The following is a 27,576-nucleotide window of genomic DNA, read 5'->3' on the forward strand; positions in this document are numbered from 1 at the left end:
TCTTTGCAGTTCTGTGGTTGGTGGCTGCTTTTGGAAAGGTTTTTCCTCTAATGCCCTCATAAAACAAGTTCAGGGGAAGTAACACCAGTGATGTCTGCGCAAAGCATTTTTGGAGGGTTTACAGTGAGCCTCCACACCAGCACAATCCTTCCGCAGGACACCAGGAAGGGGTTGTTGCTGTTGCTTTCTAGGTCAGACAGCCCCAGGCCTGAAAACAAGCATCAGCTGGCCTTTGCCTGAATCCCAAGAGGCTGGAATGAGTTTCAGATAAAACATACAGACCTTGTTGTGTGGATCCAGATGGATATCCACTCTCATTAGCCAGTTTTCTCTCCCAAAATTAACCTCCATTTCCCTGTACTGCACAAATGACAGCAGCTCTGGGAGAGGTGGCTGAACTGACTTCTCTTCCTCTTCATGTGGCTTTTCCAACTTTCCCAGCTTCCCATTATAATGAAAGGCATCAATAACCAGCCAAACAAACCAGACCAGAAAGAGCATTTGGGAACAAATGTCCATGGACAAACGGTGGTTCCAAATTGTGTCTGGTGACTGTTCACTACTGTATCTCATCTCCTAAATTCCAGCTGTATTTTCCTATCAAGAGGCTGAAGCCCTCTGGTGACTGGGTCAGAAGGATCAGACTGGCATCCATCAGGGTAGGGCACAGAGATTTCTCAATATTTTTTGATCAGTTTTCTTAATCTCCGAGTTTGCTGGGAAATCTTTTAATCATATAGGATGGGATTATATCATGGGAGTGTTGGGGTAATTTAGGTTTGGCACTGGCTTTATTAAAATAATGATGTCTATTTGTGCAAGACTGAAGTTCTATATTCACTGATGAAACACCTTCCATCTATCCTTCCTTACGTCCATCCTTTCTTCCCTTCTTCCATCCGTTCATTGGTCTATCCACCCATCCTTTCTTCAGCGCAGACACAAAGGATGACTGCCAGTGACCCAGGTCAGATATGCGATGAGTACATGACCTCTGAGTCTTTCCAGCCCACTTAAGCTCCTCTCTCCTCCCTGAGCTCCATCCCTGCCCTTCTCACGAGCAGCCCCGGGATGAAGTGCCAGATGCGCTGTGCAATCCGAGGCTTGCCTCAGCGGGGACGAGGACCAGTTGTCCAAACGTCCTCCGCCTCTGTGATGTAACCGGGACAGTCACCGAGGCTTCCTGAGCTCCGCGGCTGACGCACTCCGAGGAAAGCCGCTGCGGGGATTGCCCAAGCCGGCCAGGCACGCGAGGGCACAGCCTTTGGAGGCAGCAGGCTCGGCTCTGGAGCTGGCTGCACTGCCAGGGCAGCTGCAGCTGCACCGAGAAACGCTCGGGCAGCCAGAGACACCGCGCAGGCGGCAGATCCACCTTTGGTGCCCGGGCACGGCGCAGGCACTGGAAGTGTTCGTCCCTCGAGAAGAGATGAGGCGGTGGGTGGCTTATGCTGCTGTGAGCACTCACACCCTGATCTCTTTGCAGTTCTGTGGTTGGTGGCTGCTTTTGGAAAGGTTTTTCCTCTAATGCCCTCATAAAACAAGTTCAGGGGAAGTAACACCAGTGATGTCTGCGCAAAGCATTTTTGGAGGGTTTACAGTGAGCCTCCACACCAGCACAATCCTTCCACAGGACACCAGGAAGGGGTTGTTGCTGTTGCTTTCTAGGTCAGACAGCCCCAGGCCTGAAAACAAGCATCAGCTGGCCTTTGCCTGAATCCCAAGAGGCTGGAATGAGTTTCAGATAAAACATACAGACCTGTGGGCAAGAATCCCAGGGCAGGGTTACCAAGAGGGCAAATCTGGGATGAGACAGGTTTGAAAAGGATGGGAGATGTCAGACGGAGCACCCCTGCAGCTATGGGAGCTGTGGCTGCTCGGTCCTCCAGAGAGCTGCCAGCACAAGTGTCCCGGGCAGAAACCCTGCACAGTGACTTGCTGGTGGCCCTGAGGACAGGTTGATGACCCCCTGTCACCGATGACAGGTCATCAGGTGGGTTTCTCCAGCACCAGCCACTAGTCCCTTTCCCCCCTCCCACACTCCCTGTGCTGTGAAGCAGTTTGTCACGGGCAGGGAAAAACTGCCCTGGCCTGTAATACTCATGCAGCAGGCAAAGCCATTGTGTCAGGAAGGCTTTGGCAGGGCCACCCAGGAGACACACCACGGGTGCTCTCACCGCAGGAAAGAGGCAGCCAAAGGTGACTCTGACAGTGGGTGGTGCAGGTGAGGAAGAGCTGCACCAGAGGGACAGAGGTGGTGCCAGCAGAAACCATGGAAAGAATGAGGGAGGTTCATTCTCAGAGGCAAATTATTTGGGGTGTGTCCCCAGGACCCGGCTGTGTGGTTGCTGGACTGGCAATCTCCATCCAGCCAGCACAAGCAGTTGAGGTGGCAGGCTGGTATGTTGTGTGGCCCTGAGTTCTGCAGTTTCTCAATCATGTGCAGGAGTGAGAAAAACACGGGTGCTGGAAGGGCTGCTGTGGGCTGGGAGTCAGATGAGCAACAGGATAGGTGGAGAAAGCCCAAGCCAGATCAGGACAGTCAGCTAAAAGTCAAGACAGATTAAAAACTCCAAACAAATCCTGCACAGGCCTGAAAGCGGACTGTTCCTGCTAGATGTGTCCGAGCCGAAGCGCAAGGCACGATAAACGCCAGGCTGCTGCTGTCACTGCAGCTGGAACCTTCTGCAAGGGCAGCAAGGGCCGTGTGGGCTGGAGTGCTGCAGCAGAAAGAATCACCTGCAGCTCCAGGGGCTGCTCAGGTCCCCTTCTGGGATTCTCCTGCAGAAGAGCAAAAAGGTCAGCGTTTGGGGGCCAGGCCTCTGGGCTGAGCCTCTCCGGGAGTCCAGGAAAAGTTTCTGGAGGATAAACAGGGACAGGCCAGAGTAGTTCGTGGACAAGCAAGGAAGCCTGAGGGGGAAAAGGTGTGTCACCACATATCCTAACTGGGTCACAGCAGGAATGGAAGGAGGCTCCAAGAATCGATTTTTGCCGCATCTTCCCACTGGGAAAGGCTGTGTAACAACGAGGCTGTGGCTGGGATTGCCATTAGCTGTCACCAGTTACCCAGCAGAACAGGTTCCTGTGTCACAACCGGATCGCAGGAGAAGGAGAGAGGAAGTGAAAAGCTGAAGAGCAGCTAATGAGGGCCCTGTGAGTTAACCCAGTTAACTGGGAATGACCAACAATCCTCTTCTAGTTCAATGCTGAGGGTCCAGAGGGAGCAGGGAAAACCTGACACCAACCAAACTCATCTCAACCACTGACTGACCTGGACTGAGGGCAGACAGCCCTGTAGCACTGCCAACAATGAGCACTGAGGTCACCTCAGAAGGTAGCAGAAGGTAGCCACAGGCTACCTGCACAGACCCAGCACGGCAAGCACAATCCCTACAGGGTAGGGATCCCACTGTCGTACAAGGCAAGGGATCACGGCTCTCACAGCCACCAACGCAGCTGCCAGGATGGCTGGCAATGACCAGGAATGGCATAAAGGTTGGGCTTTGTCTCACATCTTCTGAAAGAGTGAGAAGGGATGGGGTTAAGGGGATGATTCAGGTGCTGCAAGAATCCTTCCTGCTCACAGGGAGCCAACACCTGGGGTTCAGCTAAACCTCAGCAGGCTACTATATCATCATTTTAGGCCAACAAGATATTTATGGCCAAACTCAAAAATTTTCCTTGCCCTGCTCCAAGCTGTCCAATGGACGCTTGGCAGAAACTCTGTGGGGAGGACTCGTGCTGGTTCCAAAGCAGGTGTCCTGCTGTAGCTACACTCGCAGCCTGGGCTGCCACGTGTTCGTGTGCTCAGCTGCCTCCCTGCTGAAATCCAAAATACAGCCAGCACAACCTTCCTGAGGGTATGGATGAGACCAGATCCGTGCTGCTGTCATGCAGTCTGTGCTGGATAAGCTGCACTAGGAGATGTCCTCTGAGGATTCCTACAGCTGTGCCAGTTAAAACTATCCATTGGAACTAAGGTGCATGGATACACTTTATTAACAGTACTGTGGTTTCTCTCTCTAAGAATAACTGCTGAGGCTTCAAAGACACTGTTCAGTCAAGCCACGCTGGGTTTCACTCTGAGATCACAGGGTCCAAGCATTAATCCAGCACTGCCAAACCCACCAATACCCCATCTCCCCAAGTGCCACATCAACGTGTCTGTTAAACCTCTCCAGGGATGGGGACTCACCACTGTCCTGTGCAGCCTCTGCCAGGGCTGGACAGCTCTTAGAGTGAAGGAATTTTCCCCAGTATCCAATCTAAACCTCCTCAGGCACAGCTTGAGGCAGTTTTCTCTTGTCCCGTCCCTGTTCCCTGGAAGCAGATCCCCCAACCCACCCCGGCTGCCAGGAGTCAGGGAATTGTGGAGAGACAGAAGGTTCCCTCCGGAGCCTCCTTTTCTCCAGGCTGAGCTCCCCCAGCTCCCTCAGCTGCTTTCACCAGATGTGTGCTCCAGACCCTTCCCCACCTCCCTTCTCTGGATATGCTCCAGGCTCTGTGTCTTCCCTTTCGTGAGGATTTGTTGATGAAGATACAACAGGACTGCTCCCAGGACTGAGCCCTGGGGAACATCCCCAGTGACAGGCAGCCAGCTGGAGGTAACTCCATCCACCACCACTTGCTGGAATCAGCAGACATTTTGACTTTGTCTAGAACTTTTATTTCAAGGAATACAATTGCTTTGAGTATATTCACAAGAATAAATATAAAATTCTTCTCTCCAGAGCAAGAAGACGAGTTTTTATAAAAATATATCTCTATCCCAAAGAACCACCTAGGTGGGATTCCCTTTGGGAAATATTATTTAATAAAAAAATAAAACACTGAAAATAAAATGCTTGACCTATGCTTATTGAATCACCAGACAATTGAAATTTTTAAAATGTTATAAATATTGCAAATATTATTAACAAAAATAACATTTAAATAGATGTGTAGCCGTTGAGTCCATCCAGATGAACTGAACACTGCAGGAAGCCACAGCTTCTCCTATAGGGCACCAACTTCCTTGTATTCACTGGCGTTTGTTTGTCTCCTCTTGTTGCGGTACCTGGAACAGAAGAGAGAAATGTGAGTTCTGGAAAGCCAAGTGCTTTTGGGGAGTGATGGGGAGTGGGGGGCAAAGGAAAGAAGGAGAAAAAAGCTGTACGAGCTCCTCACATTGGTTTTAAATCTCTAGCAGCTGGGCTCTCTCTGTCTGTGCTCATTTCCAGGTCTGACATCACTTGCATGCAGTCTCCTTTCTCGACTCTTCACTGACAATTCCACATTTGCATTAAAGTCTTCCTGCTGGTACTAGGTTTGTCTTTGAGAAATCCTGCTGGTTACCATCTAGCTGCCTACCAGACCTGGGAAGCTGAGCTCTTCCTCTGGAGTTGTTCCAACACCTCAGCTCTCTGACAAATGCTTACCGTTAGTATTTAGACTGGAGAATGATTCCTGCTGCTTTGGATCTGTTCATGGAGAAGAGTACTGTCCCCCATGGTAAAGCTGATAAGGCAGTGCTCATGATATCACACTCACAATAACATACCAGACCAGCAAATCAGCTGGTAGAAATCCAGCTGCTCCCTGATGCCTGAGGGAACGGCATTACCAATGAAAGAACCAGAATTTCCCTGTTCCCTGCCTGCTCTCTCCTTGAGCTCAGCACGCCCTCTAAGCCAGACAGGAGCCAGCCTACAGAGCCCGAGAGTGAGGGTGAACAGGCATTGGAGTGCTGCTGCCTGGCCTGCAGCCGGGGCCGTGCCACGCTGCCCGTCCTGAGCGCTTCAGGCGCAGCTGAGCGGCTCCGCGTACGGAACTGCCCGGTGAGCGAGCTGTTCCAGGCTAGCCGCGGTGCTCAGAGGATGCCTGCCACCTCCGGCTGGCTCGGCCTCCCGGGCCACCAGGAGCGCGAGTCTCACCTCCTGCAGATGTAGTAGCTGGCGAGGGAGAGGGCGGCGAGGAAGAGCAGGACCACGATGACGGTCAGCGCCACGTACTCCTTGCTGAGGGGCTGCCGCACGAGCTCCGAGTGCACGCACCGCACTCCCGAGAAGCCCACGTCACACCTGAGGGGGAGAGAGGCACAGTCAGACATGTGGCAGCGGGGTTACACCTCAGCAGCTCACAGAGCATCCCGTGCTGCTGGCCTGCTGCTTCCGCAGGCATGAGACACTTAAACTGATGTCCAAGCCCACGTGGTCCTAGAGACGGCTGCGAATTGTTCAGGTAAATGAGCAATACCCTTAAAAATGCCTAAATGGTCTTTATTTCGTAGGTTGGATCAAAGGAGAGACCTTGGTGCTGTGCCTGAGCTCTGGATCTCATACTAGTATACATACAGATGGAAGCACATCTGAAAGAATGTCCCAGGTCTAAGCTGGGTTGGTCACTAATTTCAGGTGTCTGAGACTCTCACAGAGATCACTGGAGGCAGCACATGTGCTTAACACTTCCTTGAATGCGGCTGAGCATTATAGACATGGTGCTCCTCTTCACTTTCTTAGGAGCATTTAATACTTGGCTGGATTGGTGCTTCAGCTAAGTGTCAACGGCAGCCAGAGCAAAGCTCAGCTCAAAGCCCACCTCAGGGAGATCTGCAGGATGAGTGGGGCCTGTCCATACCTGCAATAGTGCTCATCCAAGTCCACGATGTACACACACTGCCCATGGAAGCAGTAGTCCTTCATTTCAGGCTTGCATCTCGTTATCCCAACTTGGGCCACACGTGGGCTGTTCTCTGTCTGGACTGCAAAGATATTTCATTAGCACCTCAGGATGTGGGAAATGCTGCTCAGAGAAAAATGATTCCCAAGGGCACCTCAGTGAGGCTGCCAGCCCAAGGAAGATGGGAACCCAAGACCTGGTATTTACAAAGAGCTGAGCAGTACTTACTGAGCGCTGTTGTGCAGTTCTCCATTTCACCAGGCCCACATAACGGGATCACTGTTGTGCCCAGCACTGCTTGCAATAGGTAACCTGTAAGAGAATAGAAACAACAGTCAAAACCAGATGCATTTTGAGTTAAGTATTTAAGCTGCTGTAGTAATTCATTCAAGAAGAACAGAAGCTTCTCATCATGGTAGGAAAGACCCGAAGTTGAAAGCTGAAAAATACTGGTCTGAGTGATGTGCTGCCTACACTATAAATGGCAGCCCAAAGAAACATCTCTGAAATACAAACTTATAATGCAGAACAAAAAGATTCAACAGAAACCTGGTGTCTGTGACCACCCCTTGCCCAGACTGAGTGAAACTGGGCAGGAACAGGCTTGGAGAGATTATGGGGAGAGGCAGGAATTAGGCCATTTGATGATTATGTTAGGTTTCTGACTGGTCTGGCACGACACCTGTGCAAGGGAAATAGCCAGGCTTCCACAATTAGGCATGACAGTCCCGCATTCATCACAGGAGGAGTCCTTTTGCTGATCAAAATCAAGATATCCTTGACTCACAACAGCCCACAGGAAGAGAATTTCCTAGGAATCTGCAAGTCAGTGCAGCTGGTGACTCAGCACACCAGGTCAGTGCTGAGCCAGGCTCAGTACCCCACCACTGGGGTACTGAGAGAGAGAGCACAGAGAGCACAGACTGCTCCAGGCAGGCTTAACACAAAAGCTGCTCTTTACCAGCAAAGACCTTCCTCAGCCCTCTCCCTGCTGAAGAGAGCTGAAGGGCTGGACAGTTCCTGCACTGACACCCACTCCTTTGGCAGCTCCTTGGTTAAAAGCCCGCTTGCAAAGCCGCTAACACGAGATACCAAACACGCCTCATCTGCCCACGGCCTTGGAGAGGTTACTGACCACTTTATGGACCCTGGGCCTCTGTTACTCAGCAGAACACCAGGAGAAACAGGCACAGCTTTCAGGTGTTCCACTAGTTAAATGAACAGGATTGGAAAGCCAGCACGGGTGCCTGTAGTTTCACGGCTAGTCCGTGAGGAATAGTGAATGTCTGCCCCGGCTGGCCATGAAATCCAGCTGGCTAAAACTCCTGCTGTGGTCACAAATTAACCTGCTCATGAACTGCTTAGTCATCAGCCCCATTCCACGGAAGTCTGTAATTTGTGTCTTTGGGCTGTTTGCCTCTATTAACTTGTCAGGTCATGCATGTCTAATGGAGGGAGTGTGCCTCCATAATTTCCCGATCGTTCTAATTCAACTCCAGTTATTAGAAAGTGTCATTACATCTCAGGGTTAAATCTAGTAGTGGTAATTTAGGGATTTCCGGCAGCTCATCTGCTTCTGGGTGATCAGTAGGCTTCCTTTATCCTTCATTCCAGCTAGACACAAAACCAACAGGAATACCTAAGAGGGACAGGGCTTCTTCCTGTGTTTGCATTTTTAAAAACATCATTCCTCCTTCTCACCTCCCACTGCAAAGCTAATAAACCAGATTTCCACCAAGCTCTAGAAGAAAGAACAAAGCCCAGGTCCCTCAGAGCCAGAGCAACAGTAAGAGATCCATGATGCCAGCAGCTGTACCAGCTGGAGACTCCCGTGCCTACTGGCATGACTCAGCAGGACCTGCCTTTCCCTCCAATGGGCCAGGACATGCAAGTTTACTTTCAGGGTGGGATTTTTTTCTTAAGCAGCAGTGTGCTCACCATAGATGGCCTCAGCAGCAGCAGTTGAACACTTCTGTGAGGCCAGTCTGAGCTGCTAACACATAAGTTCAACTGTGTGAAAGGAGAGGCCACCAGCTGTCCGACAGTGGCAGCTCAGGAACCTGGGGTCCCAAAAGATGCTGGAAAAAGATTTAGTGAGCCAGTTCTTCCTCCCAGGAACGAGGGGGACATTTCAGGAGTGCCCCATGGACTGAGCTGCTCCCTTGGCAGGGAGGAGCTGTGGCACAGGACAGCAGCGTCCCACTAGGGATACATCACGTCACAGAAAGAATTAAGGACAGAAACTAACAGAAGTCAAGGCTAAACCTGCCAGAGGTATCCCAGATACCCACTTGTTAAGCAGATGGATTAAGCCAGCTGAGGATCTCATGCAGCCTACACATTTCTGTCACAGTTTGCACGCTTCCTTGACCCGGGCATAACCCGAGCAGCTGCTTTTTAAGCTGGAGTTCCCAGTTGGAGACTTAGCAGAACCCGGCTTTCGCATGTGAGAAAATACCAACCAAAAGGTCCATGGAAGAGACAGGTCAGCTCTCCTCCTGGCTCCAGAAGGAAACATGGCTTTCCAGCTAAAGCCCACAACCCAGACATCTGTGGGGGATAAATTAAAAATAACCTCCTCCTCCAGTACTGCCCAAGGGCTTTCCCAGTCCCAACATGTGCAGGTGCCTCCTCCACCTGACTGCATGCTCTCAGGGCCGGAAAGGCTGGACTGCAGGCGTGGATATTTGCTGACACCCAGCAGTATTTGCTGCTTTTGGGCAAAGTTCTTCCTGTACTGCTCTGTTTTGCCCTTTCCCCCATGCACATATTTCCCCTCTGACATCACTGGGAGGATAAGGGATCCGCACACAGCACTGGCAAAGGAGAGCCTTTCCCAGGACATTTATCAGATGATGCATACTAAACACAGCACCTGGGAGAGGTTATATTTTTATTCCTTCACTGTTCATTAAGCAAACACAGGGTACAAGATAAGAGTAATGAGCTGGTGGATTTTCATCTGTGTCTTGCAGGAATGTGAGTGTTACACATCGTATTCCTACTTCAAAACCCCATCTGGCTTCACAGGTATTCCTGCAAGGTTCACACTCACAGCACTTACTGGAACAGGAATAATCCTGCTGCTTGCTTGTACTTCCGTGAGGGAAGAAAGGAAAACGAGGGCCAGTGACCAACTGCCTTCGCTTCCTGCAACCTCCATCAGAGATGACCCGCCAGGGTTAATGATCAGTTTGCCCACTGTGAGCCAGCTGTAGTTTCCAGTGGCAGGATGACTGCTAAGGATGAAGGATGCACATGCAAGACACACTCAGCTGAGGACTGCTCTGTGAAGGATTTGCACCAGGGGAACCGTCAGGCTTCTGCGAGCTCAGTCACTATCTGAGTTTGCTTTGTCTGTCACCCAGACTGCCAGCCCTGTACTAATTCACCTGAACGGTGCTGCCTCCCATTTGGCATCTCTGTGGTTTCTCTGCCACAGCAGCAGCACCTACACCCTCCCCAAGGGTTGCACTTCCAAAGCAGAGGTGCCCAGGTGACGCACACCTGAAGGATCTCAGCCCATTTTAACTGCAAGGTGCATCCCTATCACCTGATTTTGGATATCCAGGGAATGTCTTAACTGTCTTCTGTCTTCTTTGGGCAAACCAGTAGGGAATATGGAAGTTATCCAGTCTGTCCCACTGGCTTTGTGAGCATCCCTACGACCACTGCTTAATTCCAGAACCGCAGACTCGCAGCTGTGGATGTCCAGGATCAGGTCACAGCAGCTCTAAGGCAGCCCTGGAAACACCAGTTTGTGATGGGAAGACTGGTGCTCCAAAACTGCTACAGATCCACAGGATCACCTTGATCACTGTGCCAGGACTTACCCTTAGGCAGAGAGAAGGCAGTTATGTGCACCCTGTCATCCTGGCGCTGCTTCCACCCCTCTGGAGACCTACGCACCTCTGATCTTACTCACGTGCTGCCCCTGTGCCTGGGCCACGCTGCTTCCCACAGGGGGGCTGAGGTCCCTATGCCACAAAAGCAGAAATCCCTTACTACTTCCAGCCAGACACATTGGCCACTAACACTTGGCCCATCGTCAGATGCAGCAGTCTTTATGCTGAGCCAATTTGCTGAGAGCCAGGAGAATGTGACACAGGAAACCATAAGGACAGCAGGTCCTGGAACTGTCCCGTGAGTCCGGAGGTCCAACGCCTGCCTTCCCCCCTGAGTGGGCATTACAGTGAGCACAAGGAGATCAGTGCCAAGGCTCCTGCAGCAGCTCCCAGAAAAGGCAGGGCCCCGGCTCGTCCCCATCACCACCACATCCACACGTGGCTGGCACAGCACTGTGTCCCCTCAGGAGCGAGTGACATCTCTATCTCACCACTGCCTTGCTGCTGCCCAGTCTCCAAACCCACAACAGCCAGGACATGAACCTGCCAAGGAGACTGTCACTTCAGTAAGCCTTCAGCCATTCAGCAGGGAAGCTCCTCCAATCTGGCATAACACCAGTGCCAGTCTTCCCAGAAGCACCAAGTTCTGCTTACACTCCTGCCCTGGGAGGGGAAGGCAGTAAAGTGCTCACAGCACTTGTTATGATGCCACCTAGCTATGACTAAGCCATCCCTATTAGATGCTGTGCCTGCCCCGGAAACAAAGAAATTCATATACAGATCCATGAAGACATACCAGTTCCTGTTCCATACCTGTGTCATTTTTGTGCAAAGCACGGCTGACTCACAGACTACAAGATGTTTAGCCTGCTGTCCTGGCAAGTGAGATGCTGGGCTGCAGCTGCTCCATCAACTGCTATGGAAAGACCCAGCTAAGATGAAAGACACAAACTCATACTGCAGTGGGCTCAGAAGGTGAAGAAAACATCTGTCCCAAAAGAGAAGTCTCGGGAACTGAGTTTGTCCATCAGCTACGACCTCGAGCCCAACATCGTGCGTGTGAGAACATGCTTTGTCATTAAAGCAAGGCGTGAGTGTGCCAGGTCTCAGGACTTTGCTGCCCACAGAGCCCAAGTTGCTCAACAGGGTCAGCTCTCAGCAGTCGCCACCTGTCACTGCCAGCGCCCCGTGGAGGTGTGTGACAAGGATCAGCTCTTGCACCACAGCACACCCAGGCCCCAGGACTCTTGAGGCTCTAAGGATACACGTGTTCACTTGAGACTTTCAGGTAGCTTATGTCATACAATGGAGTAACACACTCCCAGCGAGGAGGTGGAGAAGTGTCAAGCAGAAGGAGGCCACAACCTGTTTTGTTACGATCAGGAAGTCTCTGCTGCTGTGAGGATTCACCCACTGAGCTCGCCCAGAGCACAGCCTGGGCGAAGGCAGCAGGACCGGGCTACAAACAGGGCAGGTCAAGGTGAAAGAGACAGACTGCACTGGGAGCAGAGCTGGGGAGAAGGGAAAGAATGTCCACCTTCACTCAGTCACAGGACACACCTGGGCATCGCACAAGCAACAAAACGTCCCGTAACAACACACCACGGAGCGTGCTGTGTGCTCCACTCCTCAGCTCATACAATCCACCGGGGTACACCTGTCAGCGCCTGGGACTTCATCTCGGAGAGAAACCCATCAGCTTCACCCGAAGGCAGGCTGAACGTCATGCCCTGACGCAGATTTCCCAGCAGCCAAAGAATGCCCCTGCCCCAGGACGCAGCACCCGATGCCCTCCCAGCCCTTGCCCGCGGGAACGAGGACCTCGCCGCTTACCGAGGAAGAGCAGCAGGCTGCGGGCCCACAGGCAGCCGGCGTCCATCGCCCTCGGTCCCCGGGGAGCAGAGGAGGCTGCAGGAAGGGAGGAGGAGGCGGCAGAGCGGCGCGGCGGTGTGCAATCGGCCGGCCGGCCGGCCGCACTTTTATGTGCCCGCGGAGAGGCGGGGCCCGCGCGGTGACACTCGGCCCGCCCGGCCGGGGGCAGCGGCTCCGCTCGGCCTCCGCGCTTCCTGCCCGCCGCCCCCGGCCTGCTCTGCCCGCGGGCGATGCCCCGACGGCGGGCACGGACGGCACCCCGCACCGGCTGTCCCGGCCAAGCCCCCTCCGGCCGTCGGCTGGTGCTCGGGTACATTGGGTGTCCCTGGTTCCAGCGGGTAGCACTGCAAATAGTACCTGGGGCCGTAAAATTACCCGAGCCCTCTGAGCAGTCTAGCCCATGCACTGATGCCCGGGACTTATCTGGGCTGTGGATGTCTATGGCACAGCCCCGGGATGCTGTCTCTGCTTGCCCTCAAAGCATCCATCCATGCGATGTGCAATGGCACGAGGCCCTGCGGACCCGGAGCCGGCTGCCCAGGTATGCCCTGCCGGCACACAAGGGACCATTGGGCCATTGCATTGCCATGAACACCGCCTGTGCCTAAACCAAGGTTTGGGAAACACCCCAGGGTGGGCAGCTGGGAACTTGCTGGCCCTAATCTCCCATCTCCTGGCATCTCTGAAGTGACCCTCAGCACAGGGAGCCCTGGAGCTAGGGGCAGAAATGGCTTATTAAGTTAAAGCACAGGCACCAGGAATGCCAGCATCTCACCTGGCCCCTGGGCTGGCCACAATGGTCTTGAGCTCAGGGGGTGTGTATGCCATGCTCCCCCTCCAGCCCCTGGCCCCATCACAGCCCAGCAGCACGGGCAGTTCCTGGAAGCAACACCTCTATCAGTTATAAGATCCTTGAAAGAGCAGCCAACAGCTACTTTTTAAAAATTCCTTTCAAGCATCCTGTTGAAGCCCACGCACCCTGTCGCTATATTAGGCAACACCTCTTTCAGCAGTTACGTCCCACCATGGGATGAGTGAGGGATCCCACCCACCAAATCCCTACTGCACACATTTGCCTAAAATATGAAGCTTGTTTTATCTCAACAAGCTGCTCAGAGGAACGATGGTTTACTCCTTTTCCCTTTAAAGGAAAAATCATTTTCCCCTGCCTTACCGCTCTCCATAAAGGCACATCGATACCCAGTTTATTGTGGCACTGATAAGCATATCTCACAGTGAAAAGAACCCGAGAACTGGCACTGAGCTGCATTGCACCAGCTGATGACTAAGTGTCCCTAATTTCTCTGTTTTATAAGCAGTTATTGATACTGATTGAAGAGAGGTAACTGTGGAAGATACACTGCAGATACTGCAGAATTCCAAATACCACAACTCCGTGTTCAGAATGCAGTTCTAAGGAGTAAAGACACTCATTCATGGGGGGCTGCAATAGATCTGGTACTTAGAAATCATACTCCTTATTTTCGGAGCATTTTCTTAGGTCTGCAGTGGCGTGGAGATGCTGAAGTGAAAAAAGGCAGCATGTTGCTACAGAATTGTGTGTCAGCACCACTTATTAATTACTTAAGTGGTATGAGAGTTGGCAAGATAAATGTAATAAAGCTCTGTGTGAAAGTAGCATTTAGAAGGATGCCCTCCACAGCAAGTGGGACATGATACAGCTGGAATCTTTTTCTAAGTCCCCTTTTTTCCCCCCTCTAATTAGTCATGCCATGCAGATGGTGTCTTTTTTGATGCCGCATGACTGTTTTTGTTGCTTCTTTAATTTGTGCTGATCCCCCTTATTAAGGATTTTATTGTCTGCTCTTTCAGGGATCATAATGAGTAAAGGAAGGAATCGCAATTATTAGCAACGTGTTTCTGTGTGTGGGCTTACAGATGCCTTAAAAAGCAGCATCACCGAAGAACTTCCACTTTATAATTAATTTTACCCTTAAATTCCTGCGTGATTTATCCTCTGAAGGGCAACATTTAATTATAGTCTTGTACCGGTACCCAGATACCAAGTAACGCTGACACAATTGGAGCAATTCATTGGAATTTCCTCTTTCAGATCTGAATATATGGAAAACAAGTATCACGGACACATCTTTGTAATGTGCTTTGTTTCACAGTACCTGATTTCGCATCCGGCGTCCCCGCGTGCGGCTTTCACCATCCCCTTCTCCACGTGGAGGATTCCTCTGGGGCTAAGGCTGGCACACACCTTAAGAGCCAGTTTTCCAAGAGGCCTTGCAGCATCAATGGGGTCATTGTCAGGCAGGCTCATTGCATCCCACAGGTGCCGGTAGGAGCGACAAGTCCGTGCAAATGCTGAGAGGCAGCGCTGGTTGGGCAACAGAGCATCACGGGTGCATCTCCGCTGCTGGCCTCGATTTCAGCCGGGGTGAACCGGCACGCCCAGGGCAAGGCGCCCGGGGATTTGTGCCCCTTGGCACCCCACCAGGGAGAAGCCTCCCAAATGCTCTGACATTTCAGGATTTTTTTTCTTTACGAAGGGTAAGAAGAATATGAGGAATTACCTCAAAAAGTTGTGCGAAAGAGTTGCTTGCTTTTATTGCCTTGCACGGCCTTAATGACCACCTTTAAAGAAAATCTCTCTTTACAAAGTACAGAGGCTCAGCTGAAGTCCTTGCTTCAGCTTGCCTCAGTCCTTGCAGAGTCTCAAGCATTCACCTCCCCCTCTGGGACAGAGCAGCAGATTCACAGCAGTGATTATTGCCCGGGTACAGACTGAGCCTTGTCTCTCAGCGTATCCATCAGTGACGGGACACAGCACTTTCTATGAACAACATGCCCCTTTTCATTTAAAGAGGAAAAAAACACATCTTAAATGTATATTTTTCTGTGGTGTCTGTTTGCCTCATGGGGACTCGCTGTAGAAGAATACATGTTTTCACAGCAGTGAACACAGCCACTTTATCTGTGTGCTTTTACATGCCTAAAAACATACATGGCGAGTGTCTGTACCACTTACTTTAGCTGCCTTCTGTATGGCTTGCACCCAGTTTTATGCATTGCTGCTGTGGGTATGGATCTGCCTTGGTTTCACCTCCTGAAAACAAGACAAATTTGCAAAATCAACACCTTTGCTTGCTAGAAAGTATTTTTGGAATGGAAAGAAAATAATTCCTAGCCTTGCATTGATGCACTCACCACTGTTAAGCACACACGCAAAGTAACAAAGAGCAGCTATTTCATAAATTCTTGGGAAAATCATCCAGAATTTTTCAAACAGCAGGAGTGCACAAGTCAGTACGTCTGTAAGCAGACGTACATACAGCGAGCTTTCATTGCACAAAATGAGAGATGCTCAAGAAATACTCTCAGAAGGTTAGACACCAATTGGAATGCACCTCACTCGTGACAGCACTTTCATTTGAAGTACACGAGATTAATAATAAGTTCCCAAAGGGATGTGCCATTGGAGTCACAGCTCAGCCGTGGGCTTTGCAGTGCTGGGGGGAATGGTTGGACTCAGTGATCTTAGAGGGCCTTTCTTACCTAAATGATTCCATGATTTTGTGACAATCATAAATGGTAAAAATCTTGAGACTCATGGGAACATGCCCTTAGGACAAATGCCCTAAGAAGGGAAAGTATTTTTAACTGGAATACGTAGATGCAGCCGGCTGGAGGAAATGGAGTAAAGAAAAACCTTGAGCCAAATGACTCCGTTTAAAGGTCAGTTTCAAATTTGCCGTGAATGCGAGGGATGAATTAAACAACCACTCTCTCCTATAAACTACAAGAGTTCAAATTCTGCACCCAGGGCTGAAAGTGGCCGATGCCTCTTCCTGTAAACACAGCATGAGGTCAAAGTTACTGGACAACATGGATGTTGTGCTATTAAAAGTAAAGAACAATTCCCCAAATTCACTGACTTCTTTGCCAACTTCTTGGGTCAGCATTAACCAGCAATTTAAAAAAGAAAGGGAAAAAAAACCCCAAGGAGCTAATTGTCATCCATTTCAGAAGGTGGCACTGAAAAGGGAGACAGGTCTCCCAGTTCATGCTGCATTCCTGCCTAAAGGGCAGTTTTGAAAACTTCATTCTCCTGGCTTGTATGACTTTGCCATTACTCTCCCCTGGGCAAATCCTGAATGGCTCAACACATCTCATGGGCAGCAAGAACTTCTTAATGCTCAGCTGGTGATTTCCCTTTCCTAATTACAGCCCAGTGCTCCATGCCGAGTGATTTCTTAGCCTCCGAGGGGTTGAAACCTTTCTCATTTGTGGAGTTTTTCCATGGTTTCTGCCTTTACTTGGTGCCAAGCAAACCCATGCCCTTGCTGAGAGTGGTATCAAGCCAAGTCCCCGCCCACATCCCCGTCCCTATATCTATCAATTGTTTCTCCTTGTTTTGGGTGAACTGTTTAGAACAATTACACAGAACAGAATAATAGAAGAACAAAGCTTGAAACAAAGGAGATTTCCCCCCAGCATGTAGTAGGTTGCAAGCAAGCTGGGAGAACACCAGCCCCTTACCCATCAGTCCTGTGTGCTGTTCTGTCCATCAGCACCTCTTTTGAGTTCATAAAGTCATCTCTTCCACAGAATTTCTCGTTCTCCAGGCACAAGGATTAACCACTGAGAGACAGGACATTTGCCTTCTCTGACAAGTTACCATGTGCACACATGGGTGCATCATTCATGCCCCTGATCAGTGGCCAGTAGAACTGAAATTCCTACATGGCAGCATGGCCCTGGTGGATGACTGTATGGCCCAGCCCCTCGATGGCTCTGCCCAGAGAGGGACATCCACCTCAGGACAGTGAAATGGTGGCGAAGTGGCAAACCCACTGCGATGGGGACCGGTGTGACTCACCAGCTGCTCTCAAGTGTCCTGCACAGCAGTCTCTCCTGGCTGTGGGCTCTCCATCTCAACCTTCCATGCCTCTCCTGCACCTCCCATCAGGACAGCTGGTGTCAGCATGGGGAAGACAAGAGGAAAACACTGTCAGTGAGAAGCACAGACCTGCTGAGCCATGGCACCAGCCTCTAAGGCCTGCACTAAAGCCTGAGCAATATGTGCTGCACACACACCATCAGCAGAGCCCCTGACTCTTGGTTGCTCCATCTGGGAATCCTGGCCGTCACAGGCCTCAGCTGCATTGGCTTCAATCCCTTTGGCAAGTTTATTTTGGCCCTTGATAAATATTTTGCTCTTGTATCTCAAGCATATGTGAGCAGGGGAAGGGCTGACTAGCGGGCTGTTTCCCTGCCTGCGCTGGGCCTGCTGAATCCAAAGCAGCACTGAGCTGTGACTCACCCCAGGCCCTGCTCCGCCACTGGGATTTCAGCTGTCCGCAGACTCCACGTTTTGGCTGCAGCACAGCAGGGCCTGTCACCTGCACGCCAGCCATGCACACGGGAGCTGGGGCACCCTGGACAGGAGGAATGTGTCATTAGGGATGATGGAGTAAACAGCAATCCACCTGAAACCAGCTCAGCCAGCACATGTTCCAGAAACCAAATCTAGGAAAGAGCCACAGGTCTCTGCTGTATTTGTTTGGCCTGGTAACCAGCAGTAAGCACTGTAGCAGATGCACTTAGTGGAATTCCCCCATCCAGTAGCATTATGGGACACTCCCACTACTGTTCTGATAATTACTGTTAATCATTACTATTACTGAAGTGACCAAAAAAAAAAAAAAAAGAAAAAAAAAAGGCCGTGAGGATCAGACCTTTATTGTGCTGGCTGTTGTCATGCAGAGGTGATGAGACAGTCTGCCCCAGGGAGCCTATAAACACAGGTGCCCAATTCATTGCTGCAGTCATATTTCAAACTAGGACACTGTGGCCCCCAATGAAGCTCTCCTACAACTCCAGCAAAAATAATCCATGGCACTCCCTGCAGCTCACAACAGCTGGGAGCCAGGCTGGATACCATGCTCTCTGCCTGCAGGCAGATGCAGGCAGAAGGGAAAGAAGCTGATCAGGAATATTCTGTCGTTGCAACACCCGACAACACATTTCCATTCGGTGTTTTCCCTGCCTGGGCACAACCTGCTATAAAACTCCATATTCTTTGATCTCCAGTGAATTCAGTAACACCAACTCTTGAGAGCCCATGAGTCACATGGTATGTGGAAACCTCTGGGGTTTGGTTTGGGAATGACCAAGACTATGTGAAATCATCTTCTAGTCACCCTCTCCTCCCATCAATGATCTGAACATCATCTCAGGTATCCAAGTCTCCCTGGATACTGTTCCTAGGTTACACATGGAAGAAATGGATTAGCCAACTGGGTACTGACTGGAAGCCACAGGGAAGGACTGTAGGCCTCTGTGGGGCTGAGAAGGCAGGGAGAGCTCCTGTACAGGTGGAAACCATCTGCCTACAGTGCTGATTTTTCCTCCCATTTATGCAGGTCAGGCTGCCGTCAGCTACCAGGAAAGGAGACAGACCCCATTTCTCTGGTCAGAGCTGGCTGTTCCCCAGCCTGTCTCAAGAGTGCAGCCTGGATTCCTCCCACACTAAAAAGCAAAATAAAAGGTGTTCAGTGCCTGCATGTTTCTCGGCTCTCTCAGCAAAGAGCTCTGGTTTGCCCAAGGGCCAAGAGGAGGCGAAGGCCCAAGCCCCAGGGAAGTTGTCCATCTCTCCATCCAGGAGTATAAAGGGTGGGGTGCTGGTCATTTGAGGCACAAGTAGGAGATGGGACAAGGCAGGAAACTGCAACTGGATGTCCTGGGGGGGAGGTGGCAGCGGCCAGTTGGCTGACTGTGCCACTTCCCGCATAACTCCTCCGTGTGGTATCTACACATCCACCCCCTCGTCCTCGTTCCTGCAGCTTAGTGTTATTTAAGAGAGGCAGGAGATTTCCTTTATGACACTGGGAGCGCATGCGTGTAAATCAAGTGGGGCAGGACAAAGGCCAGGGCTGGGTTCAATTAGATCAGTGATGCTATTAAATTAACAACACTGAGCTATGGCTGGCAGTTCTTGATCGATCCTCCTGCAGCCAGCATCTTTGTCCTTCATAGAGAAAATTAGGGAACAAGGAGGAATTGGCCAAGGCTGCCCACCACAAATTTGGTCTCTGAACCTCATTAAACTTCTGAACAACACTAGTTCCTTGACAGGATTTTCAACAGATATCACTGAGAGCCCTGTTTTTGTGAAGCTGCACATCAGATGCTCAGGATGAGACACTTTTGGCCCCTGACTTGCAGCGTGCCTACAGCCGAGGTCACCCCCTCAAGCATCACACACTCACTTTCCAGCTCCACACCCGGATTAAGCTCCCCTGTCCAAACCTCCAAACCCAGCACACAAGCAGCCTGACATCAGCCTGGAGCCCATTAAGCCAGCACAGGAGAAGATCTGTCTCAGGTGAAACACGCCAGACCTGAGAGCCTGTGCAGAACACAGCTCTGCTCTTCTGTCTCCATCCTGCCTCCTCAACCCTTCCCCCCGGTTTGTTCCCGTAACATTCCCCTTTGTGAACCAGGAGAGAGATTTCCAGGAAGAGCTACAGTACACAAAGCTCATTACCCATCTTTCCCAACCAGCCACTTTAAAGGGCGCCCAGGTTAACTAAACTAAACCAGAGGTCTCTCTGCAAGCCCTTTCCCAGCGTCTCACGCTGCACCTTATGCAACGCGCATTTAATTACAGCGCAGCGGCTTCGACTGCCGTGTCACAGCACCCGAGTGCCGACTGCGTTGCTCGTGGCAGAACTGTCTTTTACGCACATCTGAGTAACAGAGGAGCCTCTGGGCAACGGCCTTCGATTGTTTACGTGGCTCCCATAAACAGGATATCACCCATTTGTAAATATCCTGTCAGAAGCCCCTCAGCTGCGCTTGACCGCTTTGATACATGCCCGTCTGCAGCGGGTCTGCCTCTCTCTCCTGGTGATGTTGCACAAGCCCTGCTGACCACGCATCACCTCTCGGGGTGCACACCCAGACTTCTGCCTCGTGGCTTCTACAAGTTTTTCGTGGACTTGGTGCACTTGGAGAGCGTTTGCTGGGGAATTTTAAGTCAAAGGAAGAATAGGTTACGGCTGGCATTATTTCCCACAGGATTATGCTGTGTAGTTCTCAGGTAGAGAAGGGAGTTACACTGATAGAGTGCTTGTTGCTGCATCTTACCCAGAGGTAGGGCTTTTTTCTCTTTCATATAAACAACCCATTTCAGCTAAATGAAGACAGTGACACACGGAGAAAAATACACATTTTCTTGTGAGTTTCTTCAGCGTTGCCAAATTGGGTTTTTTGATGGTCAATGATTAGATACCTGTCTGTAATCTGCATATTTTCTGCAGTAAATCCAAAGATAGCTTTCAAAAAGAAGTCACAACACCAAACTCTTTATGTTTTGGCAGTGCATCTCAGGACAGAACCTCCTAGCAGAACTAGAGAGAAGCTCAAAGTTCCCTGTCAGCTAAATACTTTATTAAAAGCAAGGCACACCTACCCTGGCTGGCTCATATTTGACTAACTGGGTAGCCAGCTCTGAGGGATGGAGGAATTGCTCTCATGCAGAGGGAAGCTCCAGCTTGGAAGAAAACAGAAGAGCAACACTGAGAACTCTTGGTGTAGAAGCAGAAGCACCGAGTTGAGTCACTGCTCATTCACATGTGAACAACCACTGCTGGGAGCATGCTGATGCCAAGTAGTGTGACAGGGCATCCCTAGCTCCAAAAACAAGTGCCTTGAAGGACCGTAACTCCAGGCTACAATCATGGTAGCATCAGGTCAGATGCCAGCATTCAGCTACTTCCCCCAGACTTTGGCTAAAAGGACAAGTCTCTTATGCTGTGTCAAAGCAAGACAAAACTAGAACCAGTCTCATTTCAGTCTGATTCCCAGTGTAACCCCAGTGGAGTTCCCAAAACCTTCCCAGACAGGACACTGCTTTCTTCTCCTGTGAGCGGCACAGACTGCTCTGGTGTCATCCCTAGTGTCACCTGGAAATGTCAAGCCTGTGGTACACCCCTCTAACCCATCATTAGCAGCACCAGAACAGCAACAGCGGCACCTGAAATAGATGTTTTTTGTAAGGGAAATCATCAGGAACTTGTTTTATCTAAAACAAGGGGCAAAGGAAGCAATGTGAAGTCCTGACCCCACTTGTTCTAAGATAGATCACTGCATACTGCACCATAAACTCAGCTGGGATCCAGATTGCTTTGCAGATAGAGCAGGAGGAAGCTGTAACTTACACCCACTACAACTGTACCTACAGCCAAGGAACGAGATAACTAAATGCCCTTGGGGAGATATGAGAGGCATTTGAAGCATAAAAATTGCTTACCTTTCCCTTACCAGGTAGGCAGATAAACACAAATGTCTCTGCTCAATAGTGCCTGACAGTCTGATGCAAGCCCTCAAAAGCAAAGAAAATTAAGGCTTAGAGTAAAACATGGTGCAAGGATGTGCATCCCCAGTGCCAGAGCATTCCCCATCACCTCCAAAATAAGCAGTTCTGCAGCGATCATGGGGCCAGCGAGCGTGGGAGAGCAGAGGCTGCTGCTCTCTGTGTGCAGGACCCGGAGCCTGCGTGTTTCACACGGGCATTCCCAGCTCCCAGGTGCTGCGCCGTGCTCCCACTTTCTGTCACGTGGCTGCTGGGACACACACAGCTTACCGCATGCTAAGAGAGGGTGGGAGCAATTTGCTTTACTGCTCCTGCCAAAAGCCTCTATTACTGTATGTTATGAAAGCTCTGGAGAGGCAAAACATTCCTAAAACCACTTTATTAAAATTAGTAACACCCGAAACTCCCCCCAGTTGTTTTTATGGATGGCAGGGCTGAAGGAGGCAAGGAGCAAAAGCAGAGGCAGAGAAGGCTCTGCTTTCTCTGCAGTGTGACAGGCCAAGGGAGTCTGGACAATTGCAGCTGGCTGCTGAAATGATGTCCACTTCCCCCAGAGGTCACGCTGGGAGCAAGACTGGCTTTCCATCTACAGATGCAAAGTCTTACACATGGACTAAGTGCTGGTTTACCATACCCCAGCATCTCTGAACTACCTTCAAAGGCTGTAACACTTTCATCCCTGTGGCATCCCGGTAGCTATTAGGATATTTCTGTGATGGCAGCAGGGAGGTGAGCACAGGGTCTGTAACTTACCAAACATGTGCAGAGGCAGGGACTCCTACCTCTGTCCCTGTGCTCCACTCCTGCCCTCCTCATGGATCCCTTCCTCTGTGGATGCTGAGCCAGAGCAGCACTGCTGCCTCCCAGGCTCCTGTTCCTGATGCTGCAGTCCTGATCCGTACTGCAGGAGAAGGGAAGTTTAAATGTGACCACAGAGAGAGATTTAAGTGTGGAAAACCATCAGGTCATTATATTCCCATGCCATGTCCCTTGGGCCTCCATCCCCTGGGACATGTCAGACCCTGTGCACGGCAGGCTCAGCCCCGCAATCTGTGCTATTCCCTTGGCTCATCCTCAGCACAAGCTAAACCAACATTTGCTCTTGCCTGGCACCCAGTTAGCTTGTTGCTTTACAAGGAGCCACATTCAAGCTCAAACCTCTGACCTACCAGGCCACCTGAAGCAGATCAAGCTGCTTTTGCACCATCTCACTCTTGGTGATAAGTGGAAACCTCTGCCTGGACTTCTTTGGCAGTGGCTTGCATTAAATCATATGGAACTGCATTTTTGTCTTATTTATATTAATTGTAATTTCTATCAACTATCATTTTGGCATTCTGCACAGCACCACAGACCCCGGGACAATTTCTGTGTGGAAAGGACTGGACTAAAGCTCTGGTGCAGAATAAGAAGGCTGAGCAGGCCCTGATGTGCACCTTTTGCATCCAGACCTGCCCTGTGCCAGCCCCCCACGGGCCACAGCAGGGGGCTCAGGGGGTCCAACTCTCCCCCACATTGGTGGGGTTTGGGTATCCCTGAGTTCTTTGAAGGGTAATGGAATTTTTTCTGCAGGGCTCTCTGCACATGTACTGATCTGCATGAAGCCAAGCTCTGGGTCAACAAAGATTTTTATGAGAAATAAAGACAAACTTGCTGTTCAACATTACAAAACCACCTGATATCTAGGGCAGAGCCTCAGCTCTTCATCAGCACAAGGTATGGTATGCACATTAAAGTCTGAGATTTTTTATCAGACACAGGGCACCTCTGCCAATATTTGACCATGTTTTTCCATGTCACCTGGACACTGATCACAGAAAATATCCTTTGGCATAACAGGAATTCAGCACACAGCTTAAGTGCTGAAGGAAGGACGTGCAAATAATGAAGCAATGCACAGCCTTAAACAACTGTATTCCAGTGTTTGGAAGACAAGGGGAATTTGTCTCCCATCTGTGTCATGTTTTCTTTCAATGCACATACACAGAACTATTTGTACTGAGGGAGAGAAGCAGTCTCCCTTCAATTCACTGCATTTATGGACAATGCACCATCCCCAGAAACCCTGTGGCAGCCCAGGACTTCAATAGGCTTTACCCAAAATGTGCCTATACACACACACACACACTGGGGCCAAGTGCCCCCGAGTTTCCTCTTCCACCCAGGGTTTCTAACCTTCAAGTAGCATTCAAAGTACATGCTGTTACTGTTGTCAGGTTGGCTTGTATCTTTCCCCTTGTTCTTCTGATGTATCACCGGTGCTTCTCACTCAAGAAACCACCACAAGCAAACAGGAATTTTTAAGAATTCTACAGCACTCAAAAGCCCTAAACACCTAAATACCCATGGACTGAAGGCAGTGCAAGCAAGCCCCCACTGCAGACAAGAAATGCTTTATCGCAGCCTGCAGCGAAGCTTGGAGTTAGGCCAGAGCTGATTGGGAAAATCACAGAGCCCTACTTTGATTAATTGTCTTGAAAAGGCTTCAGCGGAGCCATTCCACCAGTGCATTTCACAAACCCTTAATAGTTTAAAAAGGAATCAAACTAACCCTTACTTGGAGTAATCTTAAAAACCCTTCTGAAGTCCTTTCAGGCTGCAGTTTGAATGTGGCACCTGAATTAGACAAGGGCACCTGCTCCTGGCTGGGAGGCACCTCTTTTGGGTAGGCCAGGAAGGATGGCCCTGAAACGAACTCTGCTGGGCCAGAAGGAAAAGGTGAGGGAGGAATGCAAGGGGACACCCAGCTGGGTCAGACCACCCCCAAATTCCTCACTGTCATGCTGAGGCCATGGACACTTCTGTGCTGGTCTTGGAGTGTGTGTGTGTTGGTGTAAGGTCGTGCCCTTCCCCTGCGTCACTCTCCATTCTTCTTGGGAACAATCAGGAAGAAACTCCTAGTGTTTCTTGGCTCCTGCACACACTTTTCACGCACAGGGGAGCACCTAGCCCATAGAGAACATTTTTTTCCTGCTGTAATCTTGATGGAAAATGTCGTTAGTGATGGAGAAAGGAATTCCAGAGACGGCTGAGAAGTGCCTGAGGGAGAACTTTCATATCTATTTGCACAAGAGATGTCGTGAACATGCCACCAAAGAAGTCAAGAGAAGCATTAACAAGGCAAGGGGAAAGGGCAAGAGAATTTCCTCTCTCTCACCTCCTTGGGAGCCCTGCCTGTGTTTCAGGGCACTGGTTTGCTCCAGCAAACCCAGACAGCCTGAAAGGGCACTGCAGCAGTCATCCATCCTGAGACACAGGGCAGATTAAGCTACCCAAGTACCGTGTCAGAGCTACAGACGTATACCCATAAACTCGGCACCTGAGATGCCGTTTCCAAAAATCACAAACACAGACAAAACCACTTTGAGGCCCTCCTTGGGTTTGCCTGCCCGAAGAGCACCCCTCCAAGAGACACCCAGGAACATGCAATGCCACAGCCACTTAAAAAGAAGAGGGAAAACACGAAATTCTCAGCCAGATCTTGCATGTTCTGGCACGGCCTGTAACTGAAGGTCCCCCTCCCACCCCGTGCCACTGACTCATCCCGCCCTGCTTTCCCGGCCCAGAGGTGGCAGACCAGGGATGCACTCAGGGGAAGCGCTCGGGTCCTCCCTGTGGTGAGGCTGCCACAGCTCCCTGCGAGGCTCAGCTGCCGCCGCACAGCCTTGGAATTCCGCGCTGGCATCCATGAAGGCGGCTCCTGGAAAAGAGCGCTCACGGCCAAACCCGCTGCCGCGCTCTGCCCGACGGCCGGCACAAGCCAATAAAATTCCCTAATTCCATCCCTCGTGGGATCTGCCGTAACAACGGGACACGAACAGACTCAGCCTTACGTACTGACACGATGGCAAACAAATTAGCTTTGCCCGAGTTACTCAGACATTCTTGCAAAGCTCGGCCCTGTCCTCTCGTGGCTCGAGCCTGGCTGTGGTGTTTGCCAGAGGGAGCTGTGGAGAGGCCTCTGCACAATAGCCTTGGAGAAGGAGGAGAAAGGAAGGATTCTTGCATTCCCTGTGCCACCCCAAACAAAAAAACCCCAAAACTGAATAACAACTAAAAAACAACCAAAAAGGCAAAGAGCATAACAGATTTGGAGTGCCAGGGCCCATGCTCTCACACTCCTGTAAGTGGATCACGCTGTTCCCCTTGGCTTGGGAAGCTGCAGGTGACGGCAGATGAACTGGCACACAGCAACAGTGCTCCAAAACCTTGGCTCTGGGCTCACAGACATATCCTGCCTGGGGAGCTGTCCCACCTCAGGCTGGCTCCCATCAGCCAGGGGCAGTGCTGCCATGCCGCATTTTGTTCAGTCCTGGCCAGAAAACAGACCTGGCATTTGAACATCAGGCATTCAAAATGCAGTGAACTGTATTTCTGCCTATGAAAAGGACAAAATACTTTCATAAGGAAACGACACTAGGGAATCTGTACGAGGCAATTTCCTTGCCAATATTCACCAAATAAATACAACAATAACTTTTGATCAAAAATTAGCATTTAAGTGACTGGGCCTCAGACATGGGATCAAAATCTCACCTTTGGCTACCTTTAACATTGCTATGAATTAGAAAACTGAGCCAGGAGCTAAGGCAGATGGCCCTAATTCCACAACCCCAAACCATCAAATTGAAAATTCCCCCTGAATGGCTATACAAGACATGCCTCAACTACCAAGTTCGGCTCATCCCAAACTGCTCCAGAGAATAAGCATTTAAAGCAGTTTTAACCCTAATTTGTCTGTGAAACCGTGTCTCATAGGCTATTTTTATGTTTATACTCATGAAAAATGGAATTAGAATTTTAATTTGACTCGAGCAACCTCTCATTTAGAGGTTTGCTTGCCCACAGGCCATGGGCTTCATACCAAGTCAAACCCTGCTCTCAACCAAAACCAGCCTGTGCCCCAGCTCCCAGTCCCGGCAGCCACACAGAGGGAGCTCTTCCCACCTGCACAGCCAAGAGCCAGAAGGGCCCCGAGTTGCAGAGCTCCCAGAGCAGCCCAGTGAACAGTTCCCTCTCGTGCACATCTCCTCCAGCTCACCAAGGTCTGCTGCTCACAGAACCTGCTCTTGCTTCCACTCAGTTCAGCGAGAGTAGGAGCAGCCCCAGGTCTAGTCAAAGTACAAGAATTTACTGCTGTCGTGATAATTAATGACTACTTACACTGAGATTTCAATGAGTAGCTGCACTTTTTCTGGTTTGTTCCTTAACCGGGTCGTAAAGGAGGAGTCCCAAGCGGTTTCCTGGATTTGCAGTACAATAGGGACCTCTACAGGCGTTTTCCTGTTCCGAGCAAGGCTCAGGACAGGTAAGAGCAGCCACACCAGAGCTCTGGGACACACAGACTGCACAGCAGCCACACCAGAGCTCTGGGACACACAGACTGCACAGCAGCCACACCAGAGCTCTGGGACACACAGACTGCACAGCAGCCACACCAGAGCTCTGGGACACACAGAGTGCACAGCAGCCACACCAGAGCTCTGGGACACACAGACTGCAAGGGCCCCGAGTTGCAGAGCTCCCAGAGCAGCCCAGTGAACAGTTCCCTCTCGTGCACATCTCCTCCAGCTCACCAAGGTCTGCTGCTCACAGAACCTGCTCTTGCTTCCACTCAGTTCAGCGAGAGTAGGAGCAGCCCCAGGTCTAGTCAAAGTACAAGAATTTACTGCTGTCGTGATAATTAATGACTACTTACACTGAGATTTCAATGAGTAGCTGCACTTTTTCTGGTTTGTTCCTTAACCGGGTCGTAAAGGAGGAGTCCCAAGCGGTTTCCTGGATTTGCAGTACAATAGGGACCTCTACAGGCGTTTTCCTGTTCCGAGCAAGGCTCAGGACAGGTAAGAGCAGCCA

The 27,576-nt window shown here is 50.6% G+C and overlaps 2 protein-coding genes across 2 annotated transcripts in view; both read right to left on the minus strand.

Annotated features, from left to right (window-relative positions):
- Positions 1-4,644: 4,644 nt before the first annotated feature.
- On the minus strand, positions 4,645-12,586 carry EREG (epiregulin). Its single transcript, XM_041459600.1, has 5 exons — positions 12,333-12,586; positions 6,883-6,966; positions 6,613-6,736; positions 5,910-6,056; positions 4,645-5,053 (listed from the first exon to the last, which is right to left on the minus strand). Exons 1-5 carry the CDS (start codon positions 12,376-12,378, stop codon positions 4,993-4,995), a joined length of 462 nt encoding a protein of 153 aa, XP_041315534.1. The 5' UTR covers positions 12,379-12,586; the 3' UTR covers positions 4,645-4,992.
- LOC121349320 (probable bifunctional methylenetetrahydrofolate dehydrogenase/cyclohydrolase 2) overlaps positions 6,928-27,576 on the minus strand; it is a 61,041-nt gene continuing 40,392 nt past the window's right edge. The window contains exons 9-11 of the transcript XR_005954495.1: positions 17,221-17,315; positions 15,370-15,447; positions 6,928-6,966 (exon numbers count right to left, since the gene is read on the minus strand). The gene's annotated coding sequence lies outside the window, so the exon portion shown is untranslated. The remainder of the gene's footprint in view (positions 6,967-15,369; positions 15,448-17,220; positions 17,316-27,576) is intronic.

This window comes from Pyrgilauda ruficollis, unplaced genomic scaffold (genome assembly GCF_017590135.1).
Source record: "Pyrgilauda ruficollis isolate IOZ18807 unplaced genomic scaffold, ASM1759013v1 scaffold139, whole genome shotgun sequence".
Lineage (NCBI taxonomy): Eukaryota > Metazoa > Chordata > Aves > Passeriformes > Passeridae > Pyrgilauda > Pyrgilauda ruficollis.

Bases quoted from the DNA above. Each gene is read 5' to 3' on its own strand.
- EREG (XM_041459600.1), bottom strand. From the start codon at position 12,378: ATGGACGCCGGCTGCCTGTGGGCCCGCAGCCTGCTGCTCTTCCTCG. The intron at 6,737-6,882 runs GTAAGTACTGCT...ATATCTTTGCAG, and splicing joins GAACTGCACAACAGCGCTCA to TCCAGACAGAGAACAGCCCA. The intron at 5,054-5,909 runs GTGAGACTCGCG...CTTCTGTTCCAG, and splicing joins AGCTACTACATCTGCAGGAG to GTACCGCAACAAGAGGAGAC.